At 39.5% G+C, this 27,988-nt stretch overlaps 1 protein-coding gene across 3 annotated transcripts in view; it reads left to right on the top strand.

Annotated features, from left to right (window-relative positions):
* The window catches only part of LOC121314698 (band 4.1-like protein 4B), a 188,329-nt gene that overhangs the window by 89,323 nt on the left and 71,018 nt on the right, over positions 1 to 27,988 (top strand). For all 3 annotated transcript variants that reach the window (XM_041248220.1, XM_041248221.1, XM_041248222.1), the window contains 7 exons: positions 652 to 740; positions 1,759 to 1,828; positions 1,925 to 2,094; positions 9,827 to 9,933; positions 11,360 to 11,390; positions 13,131 to 13,164; positions 14,624 to 14,727. In XM_041248220.1, the coding sequence (XP_041104154.1) occupies positions 652 to 740; positions 1,759 to 1,828; positions 1,925 to 2,094; positions 9,827 to 9,933; positions 11,360 to 11,390; positions 13,131 to 13,164; positions 14,624 to 14,727 (605 nt within the window). The remainder of the gene's footprint in view (positions 1 to 651; positions 741 to 1,758; positions 1,829 to 1,924; positions 2,095 to 9,826; positions 9,934 to 11,359; positions 11,391 to 13,130; positions 13,165 to 14,623; positions 14,728 to 27,988) is intronic.

The following is a 27,988-nucleotide window of genomic DNA, read 5'->3' as shown; positions in this document are numbered from 1 at the left end:
TATATTGCAGCAGGTTTGGTTTACATAAATATCTAATGCTGCCTGAAGGAAGTGTGTCAGCCTGAACTCAGACAGCACTAAAACACTTGATTGGTTAATGTTTGGAGAGTGGTCCTCTCTGAGTCTGCTTGCATTGTCTTACAGTTTGCATGTTTACAAAATGTGTTTGAATTCTATTCCTGTTGCCATGGTAACATGTGGATAATTAAATTTGCGTTGTAAGTAATGTTCAGCGCTTGACAGCACATGTGTACTAGGGTATTTGAGGTTGGCCTGAACCTGTATTTAAAAAGCAGTAATCATTTGATGGCAGGTGTGAATGCTGTTGCTCAGGTTTGAAATGATGCCATCTTTTGAAGTAGTAACAGATCAATATGATGAAGAAAATAGTTTTTTGGGGTTTCTTTTGCAACAAAAAATGTATATAGATTGTATTGGCAGAAGATACTCTTGTGAACTGTAGTTATTCCACAAATGAGTAATCGGGATGACCTTATTAAACATAGCAAATATCCATGGCTACAGTGACAGAAATACATTCTGAGTAAGAACACATAGACTTATAGCTTATAAAGTATTCATTTCAGTGAAAGTGTGTTTGATAGCTTCATACAGTATTCTGCTTGAGGATAATATCTTTCTGTTTCCTAGGGCCGAGATGGCTGTGACTATGCATTGGGACTCACGCCAACAGGGATATTGGTCTTTGAAGGGCCCAACAAAATAGGCTTGTTCTTCTGGTGAATGTGATTTAATAATATTAGTAGTGGCTGTGGTAGAACAGTATTCTTATTAGCGACAGTATAAATATTAGTTAATAATAATAATAATAATAATAATAATAATAATAATAATAATAATAATAATAATAAATGTTTGTAAAATACGTACACTTACTATGTTTGTCATTATTGCTGTGGAATTTCATGTCAAGAAAAAAGTTGCAATGCTTTTAATATCGTTGAGCTGGTGTTGACAGTGAATTTAGGACGGCTTTCCCATGCTGGTAAAAAAATAAAAATAAAAACAACAAAAAAAAAAACAAACTGATTTTTTGAAAACACTGTACTGGAGAAGAAGCCCTGAGAATCCAGTCTTTAGTAACTTAATGGTCGTTTTTTTGTATTTTATACCTTTTGGATTATTTGATAAGCGATTGAAAAGCTCAGACTATGTTGTTTTAAAATTTGATAACTGCCTAATACAATCATAGTATGACAAAAATATTAGCATGCATTCTGTCTTCAGATTGTAGTGGTTCTAGGGCCTGCTTTCCCCACTGTGGGCAAATTGCCTATGTGCATTTACTATAGAGGGAGCAATTTTACTGCTATTTAGACAGAGACAAAATATGTCACATTGTTCCAGTGATGGAGAGCACTATACAGTACAGTATGGGGCCAGAGAAATGTGGTTAGTTGACTGTATAGGAAAAAAATCACTATGTGAGGAGCAACAAGATTTAACAGGTTATTGAATGTGCTTTTAAAGTTATTGACTGCATTTAGCTGACGCTTTGATCATGTTCGTTCTACACGTAATGGGTATTGGAATTTATACAACCGTCCCATTTCATTGATTTATTTATTTATTTATTTATTTGAATCCTAAACCTTTCTAAAATCTATACAATGCCATGGGAATTCAATCTGGGGATATCAGTAGACTCCTAGGTGGTCCGGAAACAATTTAACTATATTCTATATTTTTTTCTTTTTAAATTCTTCTTTTTCAAATGATGTTTGTTGTTTATTTTAGGCCAAAAATTACCAGGATGGATTTTAGAAAGAGCAAACTGACTCTTGTTGTAGTGGAAGATGATGAACAGGTTAGTGTGATACAGCAGGTCGGGTGGGGGAGTTAAATGTGCTGCTGAGTGTTTCTGTTTCTGAAGCGTAATGTGTGTCTCTTTTGTTCTGTAAAGGGCCGTGAACAGGAGCACACGTTTGTTTTTCGGTTGGATAATGCCAAGTCGTGTAAGCACTTGTGGAAGTGCGCGGTGGAGCACCATGCTTTCTTCAGGTTGAGGCAGCCGACGCATGGCAGGGCGGGCAAAAACGACTTTGTGCGCCTCGGTTCCCGGTTTAGATTCAGGTAAGGAGACGTGTCTCTTACTTTGCTCATATCGCATCTTGTGTTTGGGAATTACCAAGGCCGAAAAAAAGAGTGTATATGTTAGAGCTGTCAGGTGATTTACAAAGATTAATCTGGTGATTACAAATTGTAATCTTAGTTAATCTTGGTTTTAATCACATATTTAATTGGTACAATTGCTGCATCCATCTCATTCAAGTTTGTTTTATTACTAATGCTGCTGTTGTTGGTGGTGGTAGTAGTGGTAGTATTTGTTTTCTTATTGCATATAAGTCCTTACATGGTCGTTCCCTGAGATTGGAAAATGTTAATCTTCTGACAGTCCCTTGAATTCATTTGAACTCTGTCAGAGCCAGGGTATTTAGTTATTAGGCCCCTCGTCTTTTTTGAGCTTTGCCCCGATTCATATCAGGAATGCTAGCAAAATTGAATCTTTTAAATCCTGTTTGAAAAGCTATTTGTTGGGGTCTGTTTATTTGTAGTTGGAGTATATGTTGGACACAGGATTTTTTATATTTATTTTGTAAAGCACCCTGTAGTGCTTGCATGAAGAGCGCTATAAAAGTGAAATTTGTATTGTATTGAAATTTTATTAGCAACGATTCTGTAATCTGGCTCAACAAAAGACATCAAAGTTGAATCCGGTATCCTCAACAGTTGAAATTGGTTGCATGCCATTGCGATCGTCTCAATAATTATGTTTTCAGCCCGAATTCAATTGCATTTCCTAATATTTCACTCGCATGTCTGGGCCTTACCTTCTCCACGCTAGATCAAGCTTCAGTAGAAGCAGACTAGTCACGTGACCAAAAGCATGCTCGACATTGGGTGGTGAATATCCAGTGACAATGATGACACGTAACACAGGTAGGAAGTAAAAAAAAAATGTTTCAAAAAAAAACACTGAGTAGCTGTTATTTGCAGACACCCATGTCTTAATATTTGACCTGCACATTTTTGACAAGTGTAAACGATTAAGCAAAATTAAAAACGTTTGACACTTTACTAACGTTTAAATGTTTAAACTCTAAACGATTTATACCCCTGCTACAAATGGGGTATTTTCCATGTGTGGTGTCGGTCGTATGCACTGGACCCCACAACTTGCCCCATATACTGCAGTTTTCGCTGGACTTGTTTCATGAAGGGAACTCACCCTCTACCTGGCAGCTGTTTTGGTTTGCCATATTTAAATGGACTCTGTCTCCCCAGGAGCACAGTTCTTGGTGGGACAGTTTTTTGAAGGGTACTCTGAGGTTAAGACCCCCTTAGAAAGGACCTTGTCCCTCGCTGGTGGCTCAGTGTAGTGCTGGACGCACTTACAAGACCACTGTTCAAGCTGAAATTCTTGTCCATAGAGGCAGTTTTGCTGTTTGTTTTTACCTCTGCCAAGCTTTTGGAGTTTTGCAAACAAATTGCTGAAATAAATAATTGTAGACATTTCTATTTCTTGTAACTTTTTTTTCCTCATCTGCAAAAGCAAAACTTTGTCTACAAAAGACTTTTCCTAAAATTCTTTGTTTGAGAAATTTCTAGAAATTATAAATAACCATTGGGGTATGTAAACTTTTGACTACAACTGTGTGTGTATCCGAGCATGTGCCATTTTGCTACAAGAGTGGAGTGGGTAAAGTGGTAAAGAGGAGTGGAGCGAGACCATTTTGCTAGGAATTTGGAGTGGAGTGGGTAAAGTGCCTGAGCAGAGCTTGAGTGTGAAAAGCCTCTGGCACTGCTCCGGCTCCAACGCCCGCTCCAAAAGATGTTTTGCAAAGTAAAAATATTTGACACTGTACATATGAGGTATGATCCATAAATGATGCAGCTTTTGCAATGCTTCGACAATATTGTGCAATCTATGAAGTCGCCTTGTATAATTTAAAGTTAACAAAATAATCAGTAATATCCCATTTTCACAGTAAGAGTTTTAGTACAACAGCAAAAGCCATTGTGTCCTTGTATATGAACCATGTTAATTGCAAATTCACAAAGCTTATACAGTTAAAAAATCTTTAACCACGTGGCTTGGGGTTAAATTACTTTTTTAGATAGCTGAAATCGTGTCGTGTTTGGCTTGAGGTTTTGTCTTGTGAATGAGCCCATCGAGGTGCATAAGATTCACTTTACCCAAAGCGTTTTCATCACTTCATGTAAACATGAGTTTGAGTTATTCTTCAGTGAAATAAATGTAATTTAAAACCATAAACCTTTAAAAACCCTGTTATTGCTGGAATAAATATTTTGCAGACCTTTTTTTTTTCCTAAGTGTGAACATGTCCATTATAGTTATCAAATGTATTTTTGACAGAAATTAATGTTTTAATAATCAGTTTTACTAAAAACATAGTAGTACTCACTGGAACCGTGATATTTATATCTGGTTTGTCGGTACCAAAGCAGGAACTGGGTACCCAATTTCAAAGGAACCGGTTCACACTTCTTTATATTTTGGAAGCGATTTACACAGCAGTGGAGCGGAGTGTGAGTGGAGCTGGCTGCAGAATTGGAAGCACCAGAGCAGAGCAGACTGGGGAAATAAAAGCGTTGGAGCTAGCGGTTTCAAAGAGGAAGAGAGCAAGGCGTTTATGAGTGCTCCACTCTGCTCACATGCTCTCGTGTGTGTGTGTGTGTGTGTGTGTATATATATATATATATATATATATATATATATATATATATATATATATATATATATATATATATATATATATATATACACACACACACACACACACACACTGAGTATACAAAACATTAGGAACACCTTCCTAATATTGAGTTGTACCCTCTTTTGCCATTTGAACAGCCTCAGTTCTTCAGGGCATGTACTCCTACAAGGTGTCGAAAGCGTTCCAAAGGATGCTGATTCTGGCCCTTGTTGACTCCAGTGCTTCCCACAGTTGTGTCAAGTTGGCTGGTAGTGGATCTCTACTCTGACCATCCCACAGATGCTCAATTGGATTGAGATTTGGTGACTGGGCAGGCCACTGCAGCAAGCTGAATTCACTGTCATGTTCGTGGAACCATTCCTGGACAATCCTAGCCTTATGGCATGGGGCATTATCCTGCTGAAAAATTCCATTAGCAGAGGAATACACTGCTGCCATGAAGGGATGCACCTGATTGGCAATGATGTTCAGATATCCTGTGACATTCAAACGTTGCTCCACTTTTATCATGGGACCCAATGTGTGCCATGAAAACACACCCCACACCATCACACCCCCACCACCAGCCTGCAATGTTGACACGCGGCATGATGGATGCATGTACTCATGTGGTTTTCTCCATACCCTAGTCCTCCCATCAGCGTGAAACAGCAGGAACCGGAATTCATCAGACCAGGCAATGTTTTTCCAATCCCCTAGTGTCCAGTGTTTTTGTTCCTTAGCCCACTGCAACCACAATTTCTTGTGTTTTGCTGAAAGAAGTGTAACTCTGTTAGGTCGTCGACTGTCATACCCCATTCATGTCAAGGTACAACGAGTTTTGCATTCTTTTATGGGTCTTTCGGCAACAATGTTGTACTGGACTGTCAGTTGACTAACTGTAACCCGTTAACCTCTGCACAATTCGTGTTGCCCTCCTTTTGGCCTCTTTCAATGAGCTGTTTTGGCATGCCGATTTGGATGAAGAGCAATTAAATGAACAGGAAGATCGCAAAACTGAAAAAAAAAAAATGCTGTCTTTATGCTTACTCACCCCGACTTTGTCACTTCAAAACGCAAAAGAAAAGCACAAAAGACACTTGTGCACTTTATCCACCCCTCTCTGACAAAGGTCTTGAACAAATTACTGAAATCCGAGACGACGTTGAATTTATTTTTATTGCTCACGTCTGTTCTACTCAGTGTGTCTGCACTGACAGGAAGAAAAAAAATAACTCTGCCATCTTTTTGGTGTGTTTTTTCAATGGCAGTGTGCACACTGTCAAAACAATGATTTACTTTTCATTTACATGTTTTAATTGAATTAATTTACTCCTCTTAATTTAATGTGTAGTTCAAAGTTGTACACGGGACTATTTCTGTCTTTATTTGAATATTTAATAAAACATACTTTTTTGCCTTAAACATGGTTTATTCTTTTTTTCCTTCAAATCCACTATTTTACCTAGATTGTAAATGCAATAAGGCTCTTTAGGGCATCCGTGTACATTGAATATTCTCGGAGCGTCTGTATATTCGACGTATATGGATGCCCAGCCGGGCCTTATGTTGTTGAAGCTGACACCCTGGGATCCTTCAAGAAGCTGCTTGATGAGATTCTGGTATCAATAAGCTACTAACAACCAAACGAGCAAGGGAAGCCGAACTGCCTCCTCTCGTTTGTAAACTTTCTTATGTTCTTATACATACATATATAGGGATTGGCGCTATTCAACTTGCCCATTTCCTTTCAGAAGTAGTTACACATAGCAACAAGCTTCATCTTCTTAAACTTTTTATGTTTTAAAAAGCCATTACAATTACATCACACACATGTGGTATTTATGATTATTGTTAAAATATTACAGTTTTTTAAACTTTTTTGATCCTAGTCTTGGAAGGCATACAGAAAAACACAGACCTTGTGACTCACTCCCAAGTTGGTTATTTAGTCCTGAATATCAAAACCAATTGTGTGATAAAAAGGAAATACAGAATATTTACCCTCTGAGTGGCACACACACACAGTACCAGTCAAAAGTTTGAGTACACTTGCTGGAAACTAGGTTTTTTTCATAATTGACAATGTTTTACGTCATATACGTTTCTGTAAATACTTGAAAATGAAAATACATGTTACAATATAGAAAACAAAACATAAGGAGTATCAAAGCAATGTTCAAGGAAATTGAAAATTGTCGCTAAATCTTGGATTTGTCAAAATAGCCACCCTTTGCCTTAACAGCCTCACAAACACAAGGCATTCGGTTAACGAGTTTCAGCAGGAAATCACTCGACATGTCTTCCCAACTCTTCTGCAGCAATTCCCAGAGATGTAGGGCACTTATGGGTAGCTTTGCTTTGACTCCTCTGTCCAGTTTGTCCCATACAAATTCTATGGGATTGAGGTCTGGAGACTGGGCAGGCCAGGTCATTAGATTGAGTTGTCCTTCACTTTCCTTCTTCACCAGATAGTTCTTACACAACTTTAAGGTGTGTTTCAGGTCGTTATCTTGCTGAAGATTGAAGGACTGCTCAACTAACCATAATCCTGATGGAATGGCTCTGTATGCTATGATAGCCATGATGGTTGAGCTTGCCATGGACTTGGTAAAGATCAGCAACTTTGTCACCAGCAAAGCAACCCCAGACCATGACACTTCCTCCTCCATGCTTGACAGTGGGAGCCACACATACAGAACTCATGCGCTCACCCTCTCTGCGTCTTACAAATACTCGGCGGTTGGACCCAAATATTTCAAATTTTAACTCTTCGGTCCATAAGACCGACTTCCACACCATATAAACTAATATATGCAGCTCTGGAAAAAATTAAGAGACCACTGCAAAATTATCAGTTTCTCTGGTTTTACTATTTATAGGTATGTGTTTGGGTAAAATGAACATTTTTGTTTTATTCTATAAACTACTGACAACATTTCTCCCAAATTCCAAATAAAAATATTGTCATTTAGAGCATTTATTTGCAGAAAATGACAACTGATCAAAATAACAAAAAAGATGCAGTGTTGTCAGACCTCGAATAATGCAAAGAAAATAAGTTCATATTAATTTTTAAACAACACAATACTAATGTTTTAACTTAGGAAGAGTTCTGAAATCAATATTTGGAGGAATAACCCTGATTTTCAATCACAGCTTTCATGCGTCTTGGCATGCTCTCCACCAGTCTTTCACATTGATGTTGGGTGACTTTATGCCACTCCTGGCGCAAAAATTCAAGCAGTTCGGCTTTGTTTGATGGCTTGTGACCTTCCATCTTCTTCTTGATCACATTCCAGAGCTTTTCAATGGGGTTCAGGTCTGGAGATTGGGCTGGCCATAACAGGGTCTTGATCTGGTGGTCCTCCACCCACACCTTGATTGACCTGGCTGTGTGACATGGAGCATTGTCCTGCTGGAAAAACCAATCCTCAGAGTTGGGGAACATTGTCAGAGCAGAAGGAAGCAAGTTTTCTTTCAGGACAACCTTGTACTTGGCTTGATTCATGCATCCTTCACAAAGACAAAGCTGCCCGATTTCAGCCTTGCTGAAGCACCCCCAGATCATCACTGATCCTCCACCACATTTCACAGTGGGTGCGAGACACTGTGGCTTGTAGGCCTCTCCAGGTCTCCGTCTAACCATTAGATGACCAGGTGTTGGGCAAAACTGAAAATTGGACTCATCAGAGAAGATGACCTTAATCCGGTCCAATCCTTATGGTCTTTTGCAAACCTCAGCCTGGCTCTTCTTTGCTTCTCATTGATGAAGGGCTTTTTTCTAGCTTTGCACGACTTCAGCCCTGCCCCTAGGAGCCTGTTTCGAACCGTCCTCACCGTGCACTTCACCCCAGCTGCCATTTGCCATTCTTTTTGTAGGTCACTTGATGTCATCCTACGGTTGCTGAGTGACATTCAAATGAGTTGGTGGTCATCCCGGTCAGTGGAGAGTCGTTTTCGCCCTCTGCCGGTATGTAGCTTTGTTGTCCCCAATCTGTGCTGCTTGACCTTGTTCTTATGAACTGCCGTCTTTGAAATTTTAAGGATGGAAGCAATCTGACGCTCACTGTATCCCTCTGCCAGTAAAGCCAGAATTGAACCCTTCTTTTCCTCACTCAGAACTTTCCTTTTCAACTCTTTGGGCATGGTTAATAGTTATTTTTTGATTCCAATTACTTTTGAGGTACTACTAGCACTGTTTTGCCATCCAGCTGGTCCTGTTGCAAGAGGATGGTTTTTATACTTTTCCATGTTGCAACAGGAGTGGTTTTTATACTTTTCCTCGTTTTTTAAATAAGATTTGGTTCAGGTGATCCCCTAATCAGTACCTCATTCAGTAGAATGAGGTGTGCAGGTGTTGGAATTCAACAGACATTGGAATAGAATGGCTGCCATACATGTAGAGATGCTGATTTAAGATTTGCAGTGGTCTCTTAATTTTTTCCAGAGCTGTATATTAAAAATTACAGCTAGCTATTTACTCCTTTTTTTCGTAGTCAGAATTTTGATAAAGTAATAATTTATCTACCTATTATGTGTTCATTTTTAGCGTGGATGAAACGAGGGTTAACATTATAACAAAACTGGGGCAGGATTAAATATCCATGACAGGATTAAATTAGCATTTTATAGACACAGAATAAACATAATATCCTGTAAGGTCATTGTTTGTTATCTTATAAAATCATAAAGTTTTTAACTGTTACTTATTTTTACTTTTGGTCTATAACATATAAACTTACCTTGAAATTCTATCCACGTTGTTCTGGAATTGTAGGTATGTGTACTCCACTGTCTAAACAATCCTATTTGCAGTGTGTGCCTCGCATGTGTTTACGTCATGGGGCAGTTCAAATCTCCGTCATCTACAGGGAAGCTCTATTAGCAATGGTTTCCCATTTTATGAAAGATACTAATAATGTACGTGTTTAAAAAAAATACAGCGTAAGGTATCAGAAAAAATTATACTGCATAAAAAAACTAGTAGCAAATTAAGTTTTGGGTGGCAAAATGTTACCAAATATACATTGTTTGAACCTTGATCTGTAATGTCTTCTGTTATTTTGTATTCTTCCCTGTATCAGTGGTCGAACAGAGTATCAGGCAACTCACGGCAGACTACGGCGGACGAGCACGTTTGAAAGGAGGCCCAGTAAACGGTACCCGTCACGAAGGCAGTCCACTGTTAAAGGTGCAGCTTCTTTATAACTTGTATTTCAGCCTGTCATACATTATATTGCTGTCCAGTTTGGGCAACTGAAGGCCAAGTTTCTCCAAGGCTGAATTTGGTCAGTGTTGTACTATTTGACATTTCAATTGTAAATCTTAAAAGCATTTCACTATAAATCTATGCGTAATGTTCCAGATTTCTGGTGAAACATTCGTGGTCCCTTTGGAAAATGTCATTCTAGAGTTCCATCTGATTTGATAAAATATTTTCATAGTTAGCTTTGCCTGTTCAAGGATCATCCTTTGATCCCCTGATTTAACATCACTAAATACAAGAAAAGTAAAGTGGGTTAATTGATTGGTCTGCTTATTTGGAATGTTTTCCTTTTATCTTCCTAGACCTATATACTGTACATGTCTGCAGTGTTGAAAGAGTTGAAATAAAGTATTCTTGGATGACTCCAGACTCCTGACCACAACATTTGCTTTTAACCCCAGCCTTTTACAGTCTCTCCTGTTACAACCCCATTTTTACAAAGCTCTACCTGGCCTTTACCCTGGGCTCATTTTAATTGCAGTAGGGCCTTTTTGTAATCCCACAGCTATTTGTCCAGATGTTATTGCTAGTTTGGAAATGGTTAACAAAGGCAAGGGATACTGTATATTTCTGCTGCTTGACCCCTTGTTTTTAAAGACCAGTACATGGACAAACTTGAGTTTTTGCAACTTTAGCACTTTTCATAACAGAAATTGTAATCCCTGTTACTCCCTCCAGGGTAGAGGATGTCCATTTCTGACATTCAGCCTTTGTTTAATTGATTTTTACTTTTAAAACCTTGGGGTTAACTGAAGAGCTCAGGCTTAATTGAAACATTCCTACAGGGACCCTTGTTGTTTCTTGCTGTGTCAATAGCATTTGCAGCTGGTTTTTCAGTGTACAAAAAAAAAAGAAAAAACAGCGCAAACGTGAACATGAATGAGTATGCTCTGTATTGCTTAAACTTCTTGTGCAAATTGGTATTAATAGTAGTATTTATAATTAAGCACCTCTGCGAGAGGAGCACATATGTTATTGTCAATCCTTCAGCAGAGCGTCTACAGCAACTATCTCATTCAATTATGTATTTCAAATGTTCAATGTATTTTCAGATACAGTATTATATGAAGCATAAATTAAAACTTTTGTTGAAATTATGGTATCAGTGCGCTTTTGCATTTTTAGTCTTAAATTGATGTTTGTGTTTAGAATTTGTTTTATATCCTTTTTAATCGCCTTACCTACAGCTAGCGGTATTACTGATAACAGAAACCGCAGGAATATACAGTGCATGTTTTAATGCAGGTAGAGGTTACAGTAAATGCTGGTACAGCAGACAATAATCACCTGGCTGTGATAGTGTTGACATACCTGTGTTTTACAAATGTGTTTTCTCTTTCTCATTTAAAAGCAAGCAATCCAACAAAAGCTGCACACCTGAGGTAAGATTTACTAACAATCGCTACAACATACAAACAGTGCATTTTAAAAAGTGTGAATAATATCCGAACAGCTCAACAACACCACAATAAGAAAACATTCTTTCAAGCTGGCTGTAAGGATGCAACAAATAACACTGAAAATATAAAGGCATGTTTTGTTTTGTTGCTGAAAAGGCTTTATCGACTTGACTCCTTTAGTTTTCTGTGTTTAACAAGAAGAAAAACTGATACGCTAACTTGCATTGTGGTTTGTATGTGACATGTTATGTTGCAGTTGAAGCTCACTCCAATTATCTAGCTAAAAAGACACAAGTAAGAAATTGATTTTAAAGCAATGGTAAGCACTCATTTAAATATGTTTAGTGTGAAAAGGGCTGACAGGGACTTGATTACCACCCTGCCAGAAAAACATATTATGTTTGGTTGTTATTACAATGATTAAAATTGAGTTTAGATGACAGGCTTTTGCAAACCACAGCATGCATTCTGTATGTTGTGTTTTGGAAATTCTAACAGCACCCTTCCCTGTGACCTGTGCCTTTTTACTAACTGCTTGTTAAAGACCAAAACAAGTGTATTCTAGGATTCTCATGAAATATCAGGAACTGTTTGAGGTTTGTGAATTACCCTGTATATAACATGGAAAAGATAAAATACTAGAATACCAGCTAAGTTACAAGGTCCTACTGTTTTTTTTTTTTTTTTTTCACAGTTGTCAGAGATAGAGATTAAGTAAAACCAGGCACAACGCTTAACCGCAGTAGGAAAAAGACCATTTGACAGCTGTTTCCACTAAATACCAACCTTTTTATTGGTCTGTTTGTTTATTTATTTATTTATTTATTTATTTATTTTTTAAAGTAAGTTAAGATTCTACGTATACATTTAAATTTTTTTCGTGTGTAAAAAAGCACACATTATTTTAAAGTTATTTTAACTAGCTGTTCATGATTAGTTAATGTATAGTAACCTTTTTAATGAACTAAGGGTTCTGTGGGTTAAAGGACATGTTTTATAAAACAACCTCGACAATCCCTTCTAACAGAAGACCCGAAGGCGACACGTCTTCCGCCAGATAAGACCAGAACAGACTATCTTTCCCTGGCAGAAATCTCAGTTGGAGAAGGTCACTTTAACACATGGATAGAGGCCAGGGGCTGTTCCTGCGAAAAGGGACAAGGAGAGAATTATTCACGTCTTCTGAAGTATAGCTAGCACAAGGCACTGAACAGTGATTAATAGTTTACTATGAATCTAGACACTCAGGCAGGGTTGGGGGCAGAGTGGGTAACCAGAGTGCATTATAAACAAGCAGCTTTCTCCTTAGATCCCCTCCTTTAGAATAGACCTTGAAACCTCTTGATTTAAAATCACATTCCACACAATGCCACTTGTTCTGCCTAGGTTTTCTCAAGCTGTCGATTTTGCATGTTCATTTACAGAAGCATTATGTTTGGTTCATAACTGGAGTCTCAACACACTGGCAGATCTAAGTACCGCCAGGACCTTTTATGTGTATCAAGGTTCTGAAGATCTTAGTCCAAGCAAGTAAAAATGTGTTCTACGCCAGTGAGGATCCTGTTTGATTGATTTAAAAAACGGTAAACAGTGTTTGGACCAATTCAGTACACCCCATTGTGTTTAAATGTTCTTTACACATTGGTTTACACATGTTCTGACAGTGCTTTTGTTTTTAACTAATGTGGTTTTTTAAAATTTGTATTCTTGCTGTTTTTACAGTGCTCAGAACAACCCAGATGCTAATATCTATCCGGTAAGAATGTGTTTCATAAAGCAGTGACCCTTCTTTGTTTCACTGTCTGACTGTGGCGGTGTGTGCATACTTTATGTTTATATGTATGTATGTATGTAGTGGTGCAGGGAGGGTGGGTTATGTAGAACAGCCGGTTTAAAATGTATATTGTATTTAGGCACGGGGATTGCACAATCATTTCACATGCAGATTAAAGTGGGTATTTCTATGGGGGCACGGGTGTGTACAATTAGTTCACATGCAGACTGTGCTTGCTCAAATTGAATGATTTAACAAGCAATCAAGCCAGGCACAGCTGCATGAAAGAGGCACACATATTTCACTCTGGGTTGGTGTGTTCAGGACAAAAGAACAGGGGAGTGAGAAGGAGAGTAAGATCATTCTAAAATGTACTTGTGTGTCTAGTGTTCGCCGTGTTTTTGTCTGTCTGTTTTTGCCATCATGCCTTTTGTTTTGTTCAGGGTTTTGTGTTTAACACTTTGCAGTCCATTTATTCAGCACTTGTCAGGCGCATCAGGTCCAATTTATTTTCACACTTGCAGTTTATTTTACATGCGCTGTTTAATTTTTTATTTTTTGTTTTCCCCCAGAGTAAAACAGGTTTAAAAGGCACTGAATCGCAAAAGGACACTCAGTATTGTATCTCCATCCAAGCCCCACCTCTTGTTCGTTGTATTTTTCACATACCTCTTTATAGACGTGCATACTAATAAATCCTCTCCTGATCACTCGTTTTATCACCAAACTCCCTGGATGCAGAAGCAGCTATCTCCTTTGTTTGTGTCCGTGTTATCTCTGTAGTGCATGGGGCTATCAGATACGACCTAGATTTTTTCGGCTTCATTCGGCTCCTGTTGGTCTCACTTGGCCATTTGAAAGGTTTTCTCAGCTTTTTCGCGGAGAAAAAACGACTAGAGACCTGTGCTTTTACGTCTTTTTGTCGGACAGGGTCCAACATTGGACTGGAAAGGGAAAATTGTAATGTTGGACCTGGTCTGACATAGAACCGCAAAGGGTTCACTCTTTTATTTTCAATAAACTTTCACGTCAGCTAGTTGTGATTTCCTTACTGGTCTGATGTCACCACACGAGCCATCGTGTCACACTGACATACAGTCCACACATCCAAAAGTATTAAAAACATTGAATTAATGAAGGGCCCTTATACAGTTATATATGCTACTTGTACAATTTATTGTCAACATGACCTAACTGTGAATTAATACAATTGGTGAATTATTGAGGGAGCACTTTACTTGATAAATGAGGTAAAAGTATTTGTTATAAACAATGACAACAAACTAGACTGTCAACATTGCCTAACCATGAATTAACAAACTGTGAAAGAAGCATTTTACCAGAAGTGTAGTACAGCATAAATTACTTACTTAAAAAAACAGAAAAACCCCACCGATTTTCTTTTATTATTGTTCATCAGTATTGTTGTTTCTTGTTTTAGGCTCAATATAAACAAAACATTCCCTCAGCTCACGAGCACTGGCATGCTGCCCATCCTGTACACCCTGCTCAGCAGCCTCACCTCGCATACCCTGCGGGTGGAAGGTAAGCATTAAAAGGACGTTACTACAGCACAGATGTGTCAAAGAAAGCACTCTTATTTATACCATGCTTTGAACAATAACAGCAATGTGGATTCTGGGGGCTATGATATGAATACACCTGTAATCTGATTCCAAAGAGGTTGGTGATTGGTACATTTGGGTGGTATTTCTGTTCTGCTTGTTTTTGTTTCTTGTAATCTTCTTCTTTACGGCTTGCCAAAGCCCTGACATTGTATACAAAAGAACTGCTCACCCTTGCTTTAGGCTACTGATGGTATTTGTCCTGATGAGTTACTTCTTCGTTTGTTAAATTTGAACCCTTGACACCGGCACTGTCAACCGGAGTTGAAGCAGGCACCTGAACAGAGCTCTGTAATACAAAGCAGGTCTGGTGTTTTAATAAACACAAGTGTGTGTGTGGCTTTTGGGTTGGAATCTGGTTTACTCTTTCTGCTGTGTGTTTTTCATTGGTGTTTTTTCTTGATATTCGACCTTAGTAGTGTGTTTGGGGTGAGGCTTTGCAGGCACAACTATGATTCTGCGTGTTCGTCAAGCTAATGCCTGACTTCACAATCTTCCACTGTGCGCCTTTTGTTCAAATGCAGAGATTGGAATAATCCCGGCAACACATGGAATATGATGGAACTTACCTCTCTCTGTCCCATAACTCCTGCTTTTTCTGTCTTCATTCACTGCATGCCTTTCTGGTCATCCAAAACACTTGAACTAAGATCATTGCATTAGTCCATCTCACTAACCACTGACTGTGCACACGGTACAGGAAACCCACCCTTGATGACAGGACTGCGAGAAAGCTGTCCAACAGCAGAGATGAGAACTACAGCTATGTCCAGGAGCAGAATAGGAAGAATTCGGGAGGGGCGCCAAGCAAGATGCACCACGACAGTCTCATGACTACACTGTAAACAGCATGGACAATGCCAACCACCTGCTGTGTGCATGCAACTCAGCCCACACCATTCTACATTATGCAACTTTTCTTTTTGTTTGGAAAGGAGGGGAAGGGGGGAACTTGAAGACAAAATGCAAGATGGACTGGCTTCACATAGTATCCCAGTGTGTTCAGTTTTGTTGTATTTACAATATTAAGTAGCTCTCGTCAGTATTTTTATAGGGAAAAATTATATTAATGATTATTGTTGTATTGGAGATGTTATGTAGTGTATGAACGAGAATGATTGCAGGCTACATCATTCAATTACCTGATCCTTTACATCAACATGATTTAAAATAGTTGCCACTGGCTCGGGTCACAAACGTTCTGTTATTAGGAGAGGGACAATTGCCCTCTCTACGGTATATATTGTGCCTTTGTTACTAACCCATGTATGTCTAAATTGGAAATATTGTATATTCTCAAAATATGCAATTTGTTTTTGCACAAAATGTGATTAATATAAACAGTATGCACCTATGAAACCCTGTAGAATGGTGGGGTTCCCAAACCACTTTAGAGAAATGTCCTTGCTTTTTGTTCAGATAACTGTTTTTGTACCTGCAGTGAATTATATACTGCTACACATACAGTCCAGTATGCAGTGCCCATAGGGTTCTGTTAAACGAGCTGTGTGGTTTTCTTACTTTTACTTTCTTGGTTGTAGAAGATTGAGATTCTTTTAAAGGACATTCGATTTTAAGTTAAGTGTTACGTGCCTTCATGAAGCATGTTTTATTTCAGGGTTATACTGTATCTCTTAGATGGTAGAAGTAAAAATATTGAATTCCTCTACATTTGTACCTTTTAGTATCTGGGTAAGATGTGTATTACGTTGAGGAGTTGTACTGTGTCGAATTGTTTGGTAACTTCTGTCGGTAGTGACAATTCTTTAAATTGCTCTTATGTGTCTTGTCGAATGAGCCTTCGTAGATCATTTGTTTATGCCGTTATGCACCCCTTCTGTGGGTAAAATAAAAAGAATGTATCTATTTTAAACTTGAGAAAAATTTGGAAAATGTGATAGTCTTAATGGAAGTCTGCTACAGTAACAAGAAAAGACATCGAGCAGATATTGATCTGTACACTATGGATTTGGTTTATTTGTCTGATTTAACAATTGTCCTCCCAAAATTCATTCCATCCATCTTTTTATTGTACACTGCAAACACAAGTGGAGTCATATCCTCTCCTGTATCTCTTTTACTGTGTAGGGTCATGCTAGAATGGAGCCAGACCCGCTCAGTAGTATAAATACTGCATAACTTTTTTTGTTATTGTATCATTATTATTACTACAAAACTAAGTATAGCTGGTGTGGTGTCCATTTGAAGCTTAAGGATCTGCATTGTATTGCCTGCATATTCAGCTTTGCTTTCACTTGCTTTTAGGATTAAATGTATCATCATTACTGACAGACATCTAACCATATAATTTATATTTGCCTGTTACAGGAAGTGCCTTTAGAAATCAGACGCAAAGCTGTGTGTCAGACTAATTTATTACAAATTGATATTTTAAAATGTGTGTAAGATTTAGATATGCGCGTAAGCCCTTAGTGGCTATGCTTAAAAACAAAAAAAAACTTGAAATTACATTTCTTCAACAGAGTTTTAGATGAAAAGTGGTATGTATACTGTCTTGTTGCTTAATTAGGACTTGCCTACCTGATTTGGCATTACCCTGGTAGGGCATGTTCTGCATGCCCTGGGTCACTTGATTACTCTGGAAGGCTGAATGACTGCCTTAAGCATCATTGCAGTTCAAGTCCACCCAACAAGCAACCGGAGACCTGAGCTGCTCTTCAGTAATAGTTGCCACATAGGTCTTTCTTGAAGTAAGAGCCAGCACCATGCAGTGATCTGTCACTTTGGCCGCACATTTCCTTTTGTTTTGCTGGAAACCCAGTGGTGTGCACAAGCTTGCTATTGGCATTGATGCTTGCTGATTGAAATACACACTGGCTGTTCTAGTGCTGCAGCAGATATGTTAATGCTGAAAGATAAGTTATGTCAGTTATGGCTGTTAGTTAATAATTGGTAAAATACCATTGATTTATATATATTATATAATATATATATAATATCATCATATATATATATATATTATATTATATATATTATATATATATAACTATATCTAGATATATTATTTAAATGGTAATATTGGGATGGGTTTGGTGCTTGTACAACAAGGATTGACCAGAACACCGGTTTGATATAAATGTGATCAAACTTGACCTATAGCTTAGGCAAATTGAAAACAAAATTTAAGCACTTTTTTTATAGGTTTCATCCGGTTCATGTTTCACCTTTGAAACTCACTGACTGCATTACCATATTATTGGAGAGCTGTTGGTGTGCCAGTAATAGTTTGGCTCAGTCACTTGTTTATGTTAACACACTTCATTGCTGAGAAGGGACTGCTTTCTGTTACTCCTAGTAAATTCCAAACAAATGCACAGTTAAGTAATAAATGTGTGGGTTACTTGTTCTTCAACTGGTCATCTGACTAAAGGGTGAGATGAGAAAAACTTGAAATGACCTGTCAACATTATGTTAAAAGACCATTGCCAGCACTTAAGAAAATGCAGTGACGATGTGCAAAGACAATATGTGATTGATGTGCGATTGTGAAAATGCATATAGGCAAGCAATCATTCTGTTCATTCGATGGCCACTAAATGCGAGGGGGCACTTTGAAAATGTACTATTTTCTTTCATTTTTTTTGTAGTCTTTCCATTATGCTGCTTCCTGACATGACTGTTGGCTGTTTGCAGCTTAAAACCCACATGGTGAATGCTCAGAAGAAAGCTCTGAGTTAGAGATTAGGCTAAGAAGAAAGCTTTGTTCACTGTGCTCAACACGACTCCCAGCTTGTTAATTCCTTAATACTCTCGAATATCTAGAGGGAGATGAGTAACCCTTGCACTTGACTGACTCAAGGTTAATAAGCTGCCAGCAGAGAGGACTGAATGAGCATTTGCCACTGGATTTCAGCAGGGTCATAATGCTAAACTACTTCTAATTGGTGGAGATTTTTTCTCTAGGCCCATGGAGTGTTTTTCAGCAGCCTCTGTGGAGCTTATTCTCTGTCTTTTTTAAAATAATGTTTAAAAAAATGTACCCATAAGAATCAGAGCTGTGTAAATTCTCTTTACTAATTTCAAAATGTCCATTAGTTTCATAACAAACTATACAAACAAATAGTGCTTCCACATTTTCATAATGTATAACTTACAAGAAAGTAGATTTGATGTGCTTTATGCCCCATTGGGATAAGCCACCACTCAGATTGATTTGACCAAAGTGTGTCCGATAATTAAACATGATACCTGAAGCTCCTTGTTGTCAACCTCCGTGCCTTGTGGGATTGGAAATCACTTTGACCCAACATAGTCGTAGTTCTTACAATTTATTACGTATCCTGTCAGTTTTTCATATGTCATATTTTGGTTACAGCCACATTAATAAATGTTTGTTTTTGAATGCTGGTAGAATACTCTGTTGCCTTTTCAGACAGAGTGAAGTATTCTCTGCTGCTGACTGAGCTGTGGTGCTTTGTTATTTGTCTAAAACTGGTTTAAGCACTTTCAGCAAAATAACCAAATGTTTATTCATCATTGAATGAGATTTCTTGGCAGTTGTCTTGGTTTTTTGTCTGTCATATAGAGAAGGAACACCCATCCTCCCAAGTTACCAGAAGGAAACATCGCTTTTGGGAAGTTGTTTTGTGCTACACTGTCAAACCTTTTAGGTTGCTCTCAATAAAAGGAATAGAAGCATTTCTGTCATGACTAGCTGGTAGGGTGTGCTGCAGCTTACTGTGAATGCCGACATGCACAGTACTATACTACATTCATCCAGCTTTGTAACGTACTACATGGACCGTGTAGTATGTTTAGCTTATAGCACATTAGAAACTACATTTTTGATGTATTAGTGATTAGGTAGGAGTTATATTTTCCTACAGCAGATTACTACTTATTAGCACGAATATGCATCAGACAACCATGGAACCAGGCCATTTGAGGTTACGATTAATAATAGTATAATAATCTGAACAGCAGTAAAGCTAAATACATGGCATTGTAGGAAGAAAATGAACTGTAGAATGGCATGATATTATAATGCGGCGCTCAGTTCTAAGCAAAAGTGAACACTGAGAAAAAAACGTAATGTGCGAATAATGATTATTTTGTGCAGGCCCTAAAAAGAGACCAAAAATCGCATTACCTTTCGGTGGTTTGCAAGCCATCCATAATTTTTAAAACTCAAAGTTGTAAACCGCTCTGTTTGAATAATGTAAGTGAAAGTAAATGTGAAATATAAATATGACTTTAAATTGACTTTTTATTCACGTTTGTATGACCTTTTAAACGTTAACTGACCGTTTACACAACAGGTTTTAAATGTTTAATCTATTAAACATTTCCTGAGGTTACAACCTTAGGGATATCTAACCAAGGGCACTTAATTCTCCTAAAGTTAGTACAGCCAGTAATTTTTTTTGATTTTGCTGCAGTGTATTCTTGTAATAAATCTTTGTTAATAAGAGAAACAAAATTTTACAGTTCAACAGATTTCAACAGTTCAACAAATTCAACAGTTTACTCTGTCAAAGTATTGCCTGATAATAAAGGAACTGGATTAAGCTACTTGACTGGGATTGTTACAGAGCGTTGCTACAGTTTAAAGGTGATCTGAACCCGTTTCCTTCACACTGTTGACTCAAGCACGTTGCCATGTTTATTTCAGAAGAGAGCCAGCTAGTGCTGTGATCCACCTTTTTTTTTTTTTTTTTTTTTTTTTTTTTTTTGCTCAACCGCACTTTGTTTGAATCTGGTCGGATGACTGAGGCCGAACAGCAGATCTGGTAACCTGATAGAAGAGCTGGGCCGTATTCAGAAGAACTACTCCAGACAAAGGAACTGCTTTCAGCTGCCATCAGCCTGACAATTTAATTGTGGAGAAGTGATGAAAATCCCCTCACTGCCATATGGGTTGGATCCCATCACGGCAGTGTTATGTGAGACAGGGAGAGAAGGCTGTGTTATTTCACTGTGACCTTTACCTCTTCTGGAATAATTTAGCTTTTTTTCTTCTTGCCATAAACTCTCAATGAGTACACTATTTAAAAACAATTTCAGCAACATTATTGGTAGTGTTTCTGGGGATATTAATACATACACTGTACGTTTACAGTAACTAATACAGCTGTCGTATGTACAGTATGCACAGAAGATTCAGGATATTGTCTGCACATGCCTGCTCTACTTTCACTACTGTTCTGACTTAACATCCATGTACAGCCTTACACAACGTGAGTGGTGATGCCTTTTTTGTGATAAATTGTGTTTGTTTTCTACATAAAAGACAAGTACTAACATGTTGCTATTGGTAACCATTAAAATCAATTGCTATTAACCTTCTCCAATCTTATTTTTTTATGTGTTTTTTTTGTTAACGGGAGCGCTATCTTTAAACAGTATCGTCTTTTAATATTAATCAAATCTCATAATACTAACCAACATACTGGGATATGAATACACCTCTGGAGGCACTGGTTCATCTGAAATTAGTTTGATATCACAAAACTATGCAAACATTAGATTATCATAACCCTGGTTCCCTGAAATAGAAATGTAACCATTACCTCATGGGTATTAATCCTTTGATACCATCTAACCTGAATAGATATATCAAAGCTGCACGTAGTGCTTGTCAAGTGGTCATGCCCGTCCCCATGGGCATAAAGTATCATCAGCATTTTTCCTTCAAGACAGCTGCAATCATGGACTCAGCGACCTTAGAGGTTAATGGTTACATTTCTATTTCAGGGAACCAGGGTTATGATAATAACCTAACGGTCCCTATCAAGTACGAAATGTAACCATTTCCTCATGGGCAGAAATACCAAAGCTGTCACAAGGCAATGTTGCAGACCAATTGGAATGCTACAAGGCACGGCAAAGGCCACCTTGCGCGTTACTGTGAGGAACCCAGTGCAAGTAGATAGGGCTATAACATTAAGGGAGAACTCACCTCTATGTTTATGCTGTAAGGGTCAAGCTCGAGGCTCCAGGGTTTTGTGGATCCACGACATTCAGCCGATAGAACCACATAAAAGTATGTGGACTAGCCCACACTGCTGCATTACAAATGTTCCCAACTGAGGCGCCTTGGAATAAAGCCCACAGAGTTGCTGTGCCCCTGGTAGAATGGACCGTTAGGGGGCAAGTTGACTCATTCATATGCAGTCTTAACTGTATCTGTAGTCCATCTTGATATCCTCTGTTTAGACAGAGATTTCCCATGGGACTTAGCCCCATAACAGATAAACTGCTCAGACTGCCTCCAACTTTGAGTTTTGTCCACATAATATGCTAGTGCCCGCACCGGACAAAGTGTATTGAGCTGCCGCTCTCTATCAGACTGGAAGGAGGAGGATGAAAAGCCTCAAGTTCCACCGTCTGGTTAATGTGGCAAAAAAAGCAGGATTAGTGCGAATTGGACTGGAGAATAATGGCACAGGAGTTTAATTATGAAAACGCAAGTGTAATGCCATCAGACATGTCATGAACGCGTGGATGACACTCTGGCATTCTGTAAGGTGTCGGTGACCCTATTGGATAACCCCAGCTCAAATGTTGCCGTTCAGGGGACAGACCCAGAGCTGCAGGTTTGATGGGTCGGGATGCCACAATGTCCACTAAGCCTGACTGAATAGATTGTGCTGTTTCGGCAAGCTCCACAGCTGGCCACTCGGGAGCTACATCAGGGTTGAAAACCACAGTCTCCTGGTCCAATAAGGGGCGACTAATAGTACCCTGGCTCGGTCCTGCTGATCTTTTCCAGGCACAGTGAGCGCATGACAAGTGGTGGAAAAGTACACAGAAGCTGCTTCAACCACTGGTATAACAAGGCATTTATTGCCAGTGGGTCCCCCGCTCCCATTATTGAGAACCAGAGGGTCAATTTTTGGGAGGCAAACCGCTCCACCTGTGGTCTCCCGAACCTTTGTCAAATGAGGCTCACCACATCTGGGTGAAGCCTCCATTCTGAGACACTGGGGACTCTCCTTGAGAGGAGCTCCACTGCCCAGTTTATCATCCCGGGCAGATGTACCGCCCGCATTGAGAGGATGTGATGGTGTGCCCTCAGCAACAGCCTAGGGGCTACCCAATGGAGACTGGGGGACCTGAGGCCACCCTGGTGGTTTATGTAAACTACCACAGTAGTCTACCAGGATAGCGCCTGCAGACAGTGCTGAGACACTGTCAGCAGACGGCCGTGGTTCATTGCAGGATGAAAAACCCTGCTGTTGAACCAACCTTCAAGAGGGCACATGTGCAGAAGACCCAAAGGAAGGGTTTGGGAAGCTGCTGCCATCAAGCCCTGAAACCTTTGAAATGTCACTACTGTGAGCTTTTTGTTGGGCTGAGAAAGGTTCAGACAAGCGGCTATTCTCTGCAGTCTGTCCTCTGACAGAGTGGACAACATGGTCTTGGAATCCAGACACATCCTAAATAGGAGGCTGTCTGTGAAGTGCAAGCTGGCTCTTTGCGTAGTTTACTGACAGACCTAACCGAAGCAGGTGGTCTGCGACTGGTTTCGTATGAGCACCTGCCTGCGCTGGAGGATGAGCACAAATTAGCCAATCGTCCAGGTAATTGATTACTCTGGTGCCCCTGAGTCTCAATGGGTCCAGAATAGCATCTATGCACTTTGAAAAGGCATGGGGGCTAAAGAGAGGCCAAATGGCAAAACCCTAAACTTGTATGCTGTCCCTTGGAAAGCAAACCGTATGTACTTCCTGTGCCCTGATTTTATGGGGATGTGAAAATAAGCATCTTTTAAGTCCACCGTAGTGAACCAGTCACCTGGCTGTATTGACTGCAACAGCTGCTTCATAGTTAACATTTTGAACTTCCATCGATGCAGATATGGATTGACCTGTCTGAGGTCGAGGATTGGTCTGAGGCCACCATCCTGTTTGAGCACCAAGAAGTACCTGGAGTAAAACCCTTCTTCCAAGTGAACTGGGATGAACTGCGCAAATGGCCCGCTTCTGCATCATTTCTGTCACTTCCTGATACAACACCAATGCAAACAACTGTATCCCACCTTTGGCCACTTTTACTCCTAGGTCCGTATGAGAGGGTGTATAATTAGAAATTAAATGAGAATGAGAATTCAACTCTATCAAAAAAAAACTCCGACCAGGGCTTTTCAAAATAAATCTTTGTAGGTCTCCAGTTTGAAGACTATTTCTTCTGGAATGCAACTTTTCAGAATAAAATATACTTTAGTTAGTCTGAGCGATCTGGAGTTGTGAGTTCTCCATGCGGCTTTCACAAAATGGATGCTCCCATCTTCTCAGTGTGTATGAGTGTCAATCAAGGCGGGACTTCCTGTTAACTCCCTTATTGCTTAGTCCAATTGATTTCTGTGCACAAGAATTGTACCTGGGTTACATCTTCCCCTCTTAATTATACATGAGTCCCATCACATGGTACTTACCTAAACAACTTGATAGATATCAGGAATCAGACTCTTTATAGATGCACGATATTCTGGTCCTTTTAATGAGCTTATAATTGCTGTGCTTAATCCATGAAACAAACACTGACTAACACAGGAAAGGGGATTTCCTAGTTCTTGGTACTCCAGGCGGTCTGGCATTCTGTGTGTCCTAGTGGATTGAAGTACAGAAGTTTCATCAGCTTTCAAGCAAGGCAGGTCATTCTCCTCTGTAGTCTCTGTCTCACTGTCTATGGTTATGTCTCTTGTTCCATTGTGAGTTTTCTGTATCTTCTCGTTCCTCATCACCAGTTGGATTAACTTCAGGTAAATATTCCATATCTTCTCGCTCTTCAGCATCATTAGGAAGAAAACTTTCAGCATAAGGGTTTAAACTTGAAACTGTACGTGGCAACGAGTCCTTAGCATGCATTTGTTCTTCTCTAGAGGTCGGTACAGTTGTAGGTCTGTCTGGATCATAGAAATCATAAACTTGAATGATTCTTGTATCTCTCATTGAGGGATCTTTGCACAAATACAGTTGGCATTCATGCTCAGAATCTGTATGTAGAGGTTCATCACCTCCATCAGGGAAATGGTTCTGTCGCGTCCTTGGTCGTCTGTCCCGTGTCTTTCCAGAGGTGGTTTCTTTTTCTTCCAGTACAGGGAAAAACCCACAGGGAAGCAGAAGATCTCTGTGAAGAGTTTGGAGAGGTCCGCCATTATTCTCGGGTCGTACCATGTAAAGAGGTGATTCACCCATCCGTTTTTCTACAACATGGATGTCAGTTCCCCATCTGTCTGCAATTTTGTGTTTTCCGCGTAAACTGACATTGCAGACCAGGATCCTGTCTCCTACTTGCAAAGTAGATTCTCTGACTAGTTTATCAAATTGTATCTTGATCTTTTTGGCTGATTTCAAAGCATTCTCTGTGGCAATGTGGTAGCTTTCATCAAAGTGCTATCTTAGATTTTTGACATACTGCGAGTATGACTTGGGTTCTGTTCCTTTTAACTGTAGGCCAAACGCAATGTCAATGGGCAACCTGGGCTGCCTTCCAAATATCAGTTCATACGGCGAGAATCCGGTAACGTCATTCCTTGTGCAGTTATAAGCATGAACTAACGGTTTCACAAAATCATACCAGTGTGCCTTCTCTTTTTCTTTCAAGGTCCCAAGCATACTCAGTAGTGTCCTATTAAAATGCTGTCCATGGTATTGCGTAGTTCTTACTTTCCGTATTCCAGCAAGTGCACAGAGTTCCCGGATAGTATGGGACTCAAAATCTCAGCCTTTGTCACTATGTAGACGTTCAGGGAAACCATAGTGGACAATGAAATTGTCCCAAAGACACTTAGCTACGGTGGTTGCTCTTTGATCTCTGGTAGGGATGGCGATGGCTTACTTTGTGAAGTTGTCAGTTATGACCAGGATGTCAGGCTCCAATGACAAGAAGTCCATACAAACTCTAGCGGTATGGTGGTTCGAATGTGACTCCACACAAGAGGTGCAGCTTTTCTCCTCGCACATCGACCACAAGTTTTCACCTTTTGTTCAACAGCTGCAGCCATCCTCAGCCAGTAGAACCTTAATCTAATGAGGTCAAATGTACGTTCAATACCCATATGTCCCAGATCATCGTGTAAGCTCTCGAACACCCTTGATCTCAACTTCTCGGGTAGAACAAGTTGATAAGTGACTTTTTTTCTATTCAGATATCTTCTATATAATATGCCATTCTTCAGTTCCAGACAATTCCATTCTCTTAACAGTAATTGCAGATCAGGGGACTCAAACTTTGAGATTGTGGGAAACACATTCACAGATTCAATTAAGGCAACAACCTTTCTAATAACTGGGTCCTCTTTTTGTTGCTAACCAAATCTAAATCTGACATTCTTGGTAAAGTTAGCTGTCCATAACTACATCCTTCTTGATCGAAACAGTCAGGGACTGCTTCTGGGTGAAGGGATTCAACCAAGATAAGCTGAAAGTCATCTTCTCCTTCTGTACCCCTATTTATCTGAAGGGTATGTCTGTCATACACTGCTCTAATTGCATCTTGAGTGAAGAGTTTCACATTAACTTGTGGACTCAAATGATGAGATGTAAACTGCTGAATTCTGTCACTTCTCGTGAATCAGTGTCATTCTCTAAGGTTTCATGGGGTCATCTTGAGAATCCATCTGCATCTAGATTTTGTTTTCATGCTCTATACTTAATGTCAAAAGAAAAAGTAGAAAGAGCAGCCAACCATCAGTAACTGGTTGCATCCAACTTTGCAGATGTTAAGATGTAAGTTAATGGATAATTATCAGTCACAACAGAGAAAGTAACACCATACAGGTAATCATGAAATTTCTCTCTCTGTTACTGCCCATTTCAGGGCAAGGAATTCAAATTTATGAGCTGGATACCAGGCTTCACTTCATGACAATCCCCTACTAGCAAAGACAATGACGCACATTTGTCCCTCTTTTTCGGTGACAGAATGAAACGCTTGTTGACAGGCAGGTGTCCAACAATCAGGAAATGGCTCTTTGGAATTGAAGTATTTACAATCAGGCTTTGTTTTCTTGCTTCCTTTTCTGATTGGAGGGTATCCAGATGTCAGCTCATTCAAAGGCTTTACTTTCTGTAAGCGTTGCAAAGTCTGACATCTCCATTCTTCTTTCGAACAGATCACAATTGGTGATGCGCATGGAGATTCAGATTTTCAAATTACACCTGCATCTCAGACAGCCTCTATCTTGTGGGTGGATTGGTCATTCCTTGGGGATTGCGATTAAATTCCCACAATCCAAGGGGACATACAAAGGCAGTTTTTGGCTTGTCACATTCTTCCAACTCAATCTGGTAATATCCTGATTTTAGATCCATAACGGATAGATCCAGTCAGAGAAAGTTTCTTCTAGTGATAGGTGTCTGCTGCAGATTCAGTTTTCTGTAAGCGTTGCAAAGTCTGACATCTCCATTCTTCTTTCGAATAGGTGCGCAGCTGCATCTCAGACAGCCTCAATTGGACGAAAGGACCATCTTTAAGTGTGACAGCATGGCAGAAAGACAGCTGGAGAGACAGGAGGAAAGAGACCCCATTGGGGCTGGTTGGCAGTATCCAGCTCTTTGTTTTCAAAGGGAAACAGGATGCTGGAAACACCCGCCCAAGGCTTCTAAGAAATTAAAGAGATAAATACCCCTAGAGTCTGCGAGAGCAGGGGTGGAAGATGACTCAACATTGGATAGCATGGTTAAAGACTTAGGAAAGGAAACGGATATGAGAATGGAGAGTACTTCACAAAAGACTAGTTCAAGATCTGCAGTTAGCAAAGACATGGAACTCCAGGTTTGTGTCTCCGGCTGGAGCAGGGGTTTGAAGATTCATCAAGAGAGAATGAAATGCTTGAGGGAGAAGGGACAAGGGCCTTGCATTGATCAGTACTTCTTACGAAGTCAGTCAAGTCAGTCGAATTAAATCCAGCGACAGGAAGCAAACTACAGTTCGCAGGATACCAGCACCCCTGTCATAGATGTGAGGAGGACTTGCGTGGATACAACTAGTGATGAACTTAATGATCCTTGCGAACCCGGTCAAATATACAAGCGTAAGAAAGAAAAGAACCTCAACGGGCACAAGCCTGGAGTTAAATGGCCAAGAGCTTGTGAGAAAACTGCGTGGGACACAGTTAACACAGATCTCTGTTTTAGTTTGTTAAGGTTAAATGGAACAGTTGAAAAGAAGCTGGATAAATTTGGGGACATCATCTACGTATATGGAAGCGAGAG

Source organism: Polyodon spathula, chromosome 4 (assembly GCF_017654505.1).
Source record: "Polyodon spathula isolate WHYD16114869_AA chromosome 4, ASM1765450v1, whole genome shotgun sequence".
NCBI lineage: Eukaryota > Metazoa > Chordata > Actinopteri > Acipenseriformes > Polyodontidae > Polyodon > Polyodon spathula.
This window is presented reverse-complemented; position numbering and strand designations above follow the sequence as displayed.